Here is a 7,798-nt window from a genome sequence, read left to right as displayed (position 1 = left end):
AAAGAAAGAAAGAAAGAAAAGAATGTTTCTCTTCATCCAGAGAAAAGCCCTGAAGCCAGGCAAAGGAAGTACCTGATTAAAATATGTATATATACATATTTTATACATACATATACATACTTGATATATATACATATTTTAATTTTGCAGTTTTGGGCTGGGTCTGAACCCACCACCTCCAGCATATGGGGCTAGTGCCCCACTCCTTTGAGCCATAGGCGCTGCCCCCTAAAATATTTTTTGTGGAATGGGGAAAGGGAAAATGTAAGAATAAAATATAAATAATACTTCAGTATGCTATCTGCCATAAATTGAAGTATCTTTGTTCCATCTGGTTCTATATTTAGTCTGTTACTAAATCCTGGTGATTCTAAGCTTCAAATATTTATTCTTGAATTTTTCATTTGTCTTTTAGTCTTATTCCTTGTATTCATTTCCACCAGGTATACTTTTTTCTATAGCTAGAGTATTGATCTTTTATTTCAGGGGTGTTCAACCTTTGTTTTTTTCTCTGTCACACATTGGAAACAGAGTTTTCTTGGGCCACACATTAAATAACACAAACACTTAATGAAAGCTGATTAGCAAAAAAAGATCCATGCATACTTTTTGTGATATCTGACATCACAGATCAGCAAAAAAAAAAAAAAAAAAGCCTCACAAAATCAGCATGTGGTCCACAGGCTGCAAGTTGGGCATTCCTATTTTATTTCTTCTGTCCTTTGGTCACTCAGAGGAAAGTTTTTACCACTCATATTTTTATCTTGTTTTCTTATACCAATTATTTGGAACAATCTCAAATTTACAGAAATGTTGCAAGTATAAGAAACTTTGTTTTTTCTGAGCCATTTAAGAGTAAGTTGCCAACCTGATACCCTATCATCCCCAAATACTTTAGATCTACTTCCTTCAAGCAAAGATACTTCTTACATAGTTATAATATACACGTGAAAATGAGGAAATAAACATTGATACATTGTTATTATCTAATTTTCAACTCCCATTTAGATTGTACCAGAAGTCCCAGAGGCATCCTTTAGACTAGCAGTTCCCAAGGTTTTAGGCACTTGGGACCAGTTTCATGGAAAACAATTTTCCCATGGCCGGTGGTGGGGTTGAGGGAGTGCTCAGGAATGGAGTATCTGACAGGAAGCAGAGCCCAGGCCTGCTGTACACCTCAGTTCTTAATGGGTCTCAGACTGGCAAGTCCCTGGCCCTGGGTTGGGGACCACAGGTTTAGACAATCAAAAGGATCCAGTTCAGATTCATGCATTGCTGCTTGTCTTGTCTATAATCTCCTTTAGTCTGAAACAGTTCTTCATTCATCCTTAACGTTTTTGACCTTGCCACATTTGAAGATTAGAGGGTAGTTATTTTGAACAATAGCCCTCATTGGAGTTTATCTGATGTTTCCTCAGGAATAGATTCAGGTTTTATGTCCATGGCAGGAATGTCTCAGAAGTGCTGTATCCACCTCATTTCCTTTTGCTGTTGTTGATAATGTTACTGATAATGTTCACTTTGATCACTAATAGGCAGTGTCAGCCAGGCTATGAAGTTACTCTTTTTTCCTTTGCCCTAAATAAGTATTTCATGAGGAGATATTTTAAAACTGTAAAAATATCCTGTTCCTCATTAAACTTTATTCACTTATTTGTTAATATCAGTATGGATTCATTGTTTCTTATGTTCAATAGGTTGTAGATTATTTATTCTGACTTTTATATTATCCTGAATTTGGCCAGTGAGAGCCCCTTCACACCAGCTCTTTTTTTTTTTTTTATTGAAACAGAATTTCATTTTCTTGCTCTGGTAGAGTATTGTGGCTTCATAGCTCACAGCAACCTGAAACTCTTGGGGTTAAGTGATCCTCTTGTCTTAGCTTCCTTAGTAGGTATGACTACAGGCCCTGCCACAAAACCTAGCTATTTTTAGAGGTGGGATCTTGCTCTTGCTCAGGCTGGTCTCAAACTCTTGACCTCAAGCAGTCTACCTGTCTCAGCCTCCCAGAATGCTAGGATTACAGGTGTGAGCCTCCATGCTTGGCCCTTCTTCTTCTTCTTCTTCTTTTTAAACATGTCTCCATTAGGCTGTGAGCCACCATGCTTGGCCCTTCTTCTGCCTTCTTCATTCTTCTTCTTTCTTCTTCTTCTTCTCCTTTTTTCTTTTTTTTTAAACATGTCTCCATCAGGCTGTTTCCCATGTGGATGCCCTCAATACCCTGCTCTGGCTCCTTATGCTAGGCTGCTCCCAACGTGAACACCCTCACTACTCTCCTTAGACTCTGATACTCTTCTAGGCTGCTTCACTGTGTGGATGCTGGTCTTGCTTTACCCCATCTAGCAGCTTTGGAGCAAAATATTCAGAAAGGTATATCTTCTAAGGGACTATTAATGCATATTTATCATAAGGTTTTATTTTTAGTATTGAGATCTCTGATTCATTTGAAATTATCCTATTGTATGATGTGAGATACAGATCCAATTTTATGTTTTTCTAAATGACTACCACAAAAGATTATTCTAATACCATTTATTAAAAAAAGTTCATCTTTGACTGGGCATGGTGGTTCATTCCTATAATTATAGCACTCTGGTAGACCAAGGCGGGTAGTTTGCTTGAGCTCATGAGTTTGAGACCAGCCTGAGCAAGAGCAAGACCCAGTCTCTAAAAATAGCTGGGTGGGCTTGGCACCTGTAGCTCAGCAGCTAAGGGTGCCAGCCACATACACTGGAAGAGCTGGTGGGTTGGAATCCATCTTGGGCCTGTCAAACAACAATGACAACTACAACCAAAAAATAGCTGGGTGCTGTGGCAGGTGCCTGTAGCCCCAGCTACTTGGGAGGCTGAGGCAAGTGAATTGCTTAAGCCCAAGAGTTTGAGGTTGCTGTGAGCTGTGACGCCATGGCACTCTACTGAGGGCAACATAGTGAGACTCTGCCTCAAAATAAATAAATAAATAAATAAATAAATAAATAAATAAATAAAAATAGCTGGGTATGGTGACAGGCAAGAGGATCACTTGAGCCCTGGAGTTTTAGGTTGCTGTGTGCTGTGATGCTACAGCACTCTACTAAGGGGGACAAAGTGAGAGTCTGTCTCAAAAAAAAAAAAAGTTCATCTTTTCTCACTGATTTCAATTATATGCATATATTTAAAATTTATATGAATGATTACATATTAAATCTCTTTCTATTTACTTTTAAAAATCAGCACACTGTTTTAAGATTAATCAATATACATCAAATCTGTTGCATCTAACTCTGCACAGCATTTTAAGTATCGTTCACTACATTTTACCTACACTATAATGAGTATTATAAAAAAAATCTTCCCAAGCCAGGTGCATTGGCTCACTCCTGTAATCCTAACATTCTGGGAGGCTGAGGTGGGGGGAATCACTTGAGCTCAGGAGTAGGAGACCAGCCTAAGCAAGAGCAAGATCCCATCGCTAAAAATAGAGAAAAAACTGGCCAGGCCTAGTGGTGGGTACCTGTGGTCCCAGCTACTTGGAAGGCTGAGGGAAGAGGATGGCTTGAGCCCAAGAGTTTGAGGTTACTGTGAGCTCTGACGATGCCATGGTACTCTACCCAGGACAACAGAGTCAGAGTCTGTCTCAAAAAAAAAAAAGTTCTCTTGTGGTCCTGTGTGAGAATTTCTCTGGGATGTATATCCAGGAGTAAAATTGTTGGGTGGTAACATGTCCATATATTTAATTTGGTAAGTGCTTTCATATCGCCCTCCAGAATTCCTGTAATGTTCTTTTTTATTTTTAGTTTTTGAGACAGAGTCTCACTTTTTGCCCTCAGTAAAGTACTATGGCATTATAGCTCACAGCAACATCAAACTCTTGGGCTCAAGTGATCGTTTTGCCTTAGCCTTCCGAGTAGCACCCACCACAATGCCTGGTTAGTTTTAGAGACAGGGTCTTGCTCCTGGTCAGGCAGGTCTGGAACTCTTGGATTCAGGCAATCCATGGGTCTCACCTTCCAGAGTGCTAGGATTACAGCCACTGTGCCTGGCCTTATGTAGTGTTCTGTGGGCCTTTCAGAATTCTTGAGACTCCCTGTAACTTGTTTTTCTACTAGTGCTTAGCATTGTCTTACTTTCTGATTTTTGCCCTGTGGTATAACTTTTTTATTTGTTTTTATTTGTTTTAATTTGTTTTAATTATTGGCCCTGTGGTATTACTTTTTTGTTTGTTTTTATTTGTTTTAATTTGCATTTCTTTAGTTACTGATTGTTTTCAATATTTACATTCCTTTTTTATTTGGGGGAAGGGGCGTTTGTTTCATTTTGTTGTTTATCTGTACATATCTCTGTTATTATCCATTCATTAAATTAAAGACAATAGTCCTGCTCCTTTCAGTGTTTTTCTTTCTTTTTTTATTTTATTTTATTTTTATTTCTTTTGTCTTTTTGTCACAGTGTTTGGGGCAAAGTCAGTGATAATAAGTAGAAAAAATAAAAATAGTTAAATTATTTTGCTTTTGATATTTCTTTTTTCTTTCTTTCTTTCTTTTTTTTTTTTTTTTTAGAGACAGAGTCTCACTTTGTCACCCTTGGTAGAGTGCTGTGGTTTCACAGCTCACAGCAACCTCCAGCTCTTGGGCTTAGGTGATTCTCTTGCCTCAGCCTCCTGAGTAGCTGGGACTACAGGAACCCACCACAACGTCTGACTATTTTCCTGTTGCAGTTTGGCAGGGGCCAGGTTTGAACCCGCCACCCTCAGTATATGGGGCCAGCGCCCTACTCACTGAGCCACAGGCACTGGGTTTGAACCAGCCACCTCTGGCATATGGGGCCAGCTTCCTACCCCTTTGAACCACAGGTGCCACCTCTGCTTTTGATATTTCTTAAAGACTGAATAAGACTTTACAAGGAAAGGGTATTGGCATTTTAACTGTTGCCTTATAATGATACTAAGTACTTGTATGACTAGGAACTAAGTAATGTAAAAAGTTTGTGGGAGGAAATGTGGAAGCAGATCAATGATTTATATTTCTAATGTAAGAGGGTGCTGTGGACTTAGTCTACATTTTGAATGATTGTTCTCTGGTACTGATGCACAATGTTGATTTGTCCATACTCACTTAATACTTGATATATAGATGTGGGATGTATAGATGTGTTTTCTAATACAGTACATTACATCTTTCCCTTGAAGTTGGCTTGAAATATTTTGGGGTCTTTTTTTTTCTGAGCAATTTTTTGCACAAGGATTATATCCTTCTACATTAATTTTTATTTTATTTTGCTGCAGGAGGAGTTGGATTTGTCTTCTAGTTCCCAGATGTCACCCCTTTCTTTATATAGTGAAAGCTGTAATAGTCCCTCCTCAGAACTGCTGAAGGAAGATAAGCCCGTCATTGGTCCTAGGAATAAAACTGGTATTACTGCATCTCTTAACTTTGATTATTTCCCTTTGAGTTGAGCATAGGTTTCATTTCTTAGAAAAAAATATTGGATTAAGCATGTATTTGTTAAGCTGGCTTGCTGTTTTCAAATTTGTAGGCCTGTATTATTTGTTAAGGATGATTACCGTGAAGAAGAAAGGGAAGAAATAACCTTCAGTTTTCTCTGTCTTTGTTATCAAAAGATACTTTAAAATAGACTCAGACCCAATTATTGTCAGGAGAAATTTAAAAGTTTCAGTTAAAGGTACTGAATGTGAGGGGCATTCAACTATGACGTTTCTTATTATCTTACTTATCTCCAGGCTCTATTCAGGGATTTTAGCTCTTCTCTACCCGTTCATGTATCTACTACCCCCAAATGCAGCTTGGTCAAAAAGGAAAATCTCAATGTAAGAACTTTTCTTCACTCCACTCCAGGGTATGTAGAATAGCTATACTTAAACTTCAGTTCAGGATAATTACTCCGAAGTCAGGATAATGTAAAGAGAAAGGTAGGCAATAGAATCTGTTTTTTAGGGTTTACTTAATTTGTGGTTTGTCTGGTTTTTTTTCCCTAGAAAATGGACTGACTCCAAAGAAAAAAATTCAGATGAATTTAAAACCTTCAATTCAGCCCAAGCCTTTATTGCTTCCAGCAACACCCAAGACTCAAACGAACTCCACTGTTCCAACAAAAACCATTATTATTCAGACGCTACCAGCACTTTTGCCCTTGACAAAGCAGCAGCCAATTATCAGTATACAACCTGCACCCACTAAAGGTACCCGAGTGGAACTTGTGTTGTATAATTTGTTTTAATTCAGATTATAATTTCTGAGCACAGGCTGTCAGGAATTGTCCTTGGTTCTGAAGATATTGCAGCTATGACTAATATGTGGTCCTGTGCTAATTAGGGAAGGCATCTGTACATCAGTTACATCTGATACTTATTTTTTCTTAACACTTTTAATTATGAAAACACTAGTCTTGAAGGCTTTTGTTTTTATATAATCACTTGAAAAGAAGAAGAAAATCTAGGAAATTTTCTTGATGACATTTTATTCTAAGAGTTTAGTGATTCTAGATTTTTTTGTTTTTAAGGAGTGTTCATTATTTAAAATATTTTGGCTCATTTCAGGTCTTAGGTATGTTTTACTAGTAGAATCAGGCACTTGGTCTCTGAGGGGGCTACATGGTTGAGTAAACAGGATATTGGGTTGGGGCCTCTGGAGAAGACCTCAACTTCCTTCAGCTAGCTAAGAATTTGTGTGTTTCTGTGTTTCATCCACCAGATGGCATTATGTATTTGTGGTTCTATAAGAAGTTTAGATCAGTTTTTGAAAGAAATTTGAGGATTTGGTATTATTCAGATAAGTGAGTCATTTGCACATAGAGATTTCTTAGGCAGTTTCGTCATCATTATAGTCATGCATACACACTGAGTACGGGAAAACTTGTACAGCATTCTTTTCAGTGGATTTAGTTCATTGGCACCAAATAGGACTAAGTGTTAACGGAGCATGGGTTGTAAGTAAACACCAGTTATATTTGCTTTTATGGCTACAGTTCCAGTTGTGAATAGTTAGCTCATTTCTTTGGAATATAGTGTTAAGTGAGGACAAGGTCATAAATTTGATTTCTAGGTACTCTGTTAACTTTGTTCTATTTTGGTCATAGACAATATAACAGTAATAAAAAGAAGAACTAGATGAGAGAATGGATGGGTAGATTGGCAAAACTCCATCAGTCAGTCTTTAGAAAAAAAAAACCAGTTTAAAATGACTGCCTTCTCAGTACAGAATCAAACTACTACCTTTTTCATATGAAAAATAGCGATCCCATGGGATAGGTTTTTTTTTTTTTTTAAGACAGAGTCTCACTTTCTTGCCCCTGGTGGAATGGGCGTGGCATCATAGCTCACAACAACCTCAAACTCTTGGGCTCCTGTGATCCTCTTGCCTCAGCCTCCCAAGTGGCTGGGACTACAGGCACCTGCCAAAACACCTGGCTATTTTTTACAGACAGGATATCGCTCTTGCTTAGGCTGGACTCAAACTCATGAGCTCAAGCTATCCATCCACTTCTGCCTCCCAGAGTGCTAGGATTATAGGCATGAGCCACCATGCCCAGCCTGAATAGGTATTCTTGTGATCTATAAATGGATATTAAGTATTCATGAACTTTTTGAAATAAAGGGTAAGATTTAGTGTATGTTCATTATGTTAATATTTCTAGGGATAATCTCCAATGCTTTCATTAGGATCTCAAAAGGATCTATGTCTTCCAAAAGACTTAAGAATTTAAATTCACAAAGAACCTAATTTTAGTTCCCATAAGGTATAAAAATATATTTATAAAAAGTTCAAGTCTCAGATTAATATGACTAATGTTTAACATAGCG

At 37.8% G+C, this 7,798-nt stretch overlaps 1 protein-coding gene across 1 annotated transcript in view; it reads left to right on the top strand.

Moving 5' to 3' along the window:
* The window catches only part of ATF6 (activating transcription factor 6), a 168,229-nt gene that overhangs the window by 16,783 nt on the left and 143,648 nt on the right, over nt 1–7,798 (top strand). The window contains exons 5-6 of the mRNA XM_003785761.3: nt 5,264–5,390; nt 5,975–6,178. Of these exons, the coding sequence (XP_003785809.1) occupies nt 5,264–5,390; nt 5,975–6,178 (331 nt within the window). The remainder of the gene's footprint in view (nt 1–5,263; nt 5,391–5,974; nt 6,179–7,798) is intronic.

This window comes from Otolemur garnettii, unplaced genomic scaffold (genome assembly GCF_000181295.1).
Source record: "Otolemur garnettii isolate 467f Iridium unplaced genomic scaffold, OtoGar3 scaffold00016, whole genome shotgun sequence".
NCBI classification, from domain to species: domain Eukaryota; kingdom Metazoa; phylum Chordata; class Mammalia; order Primates; family Galagidae; genus Otolemur; species Otolemur garnettii.
This window is presented reverse-complemented; position numbering and strand designations above follow the sequence as displayed.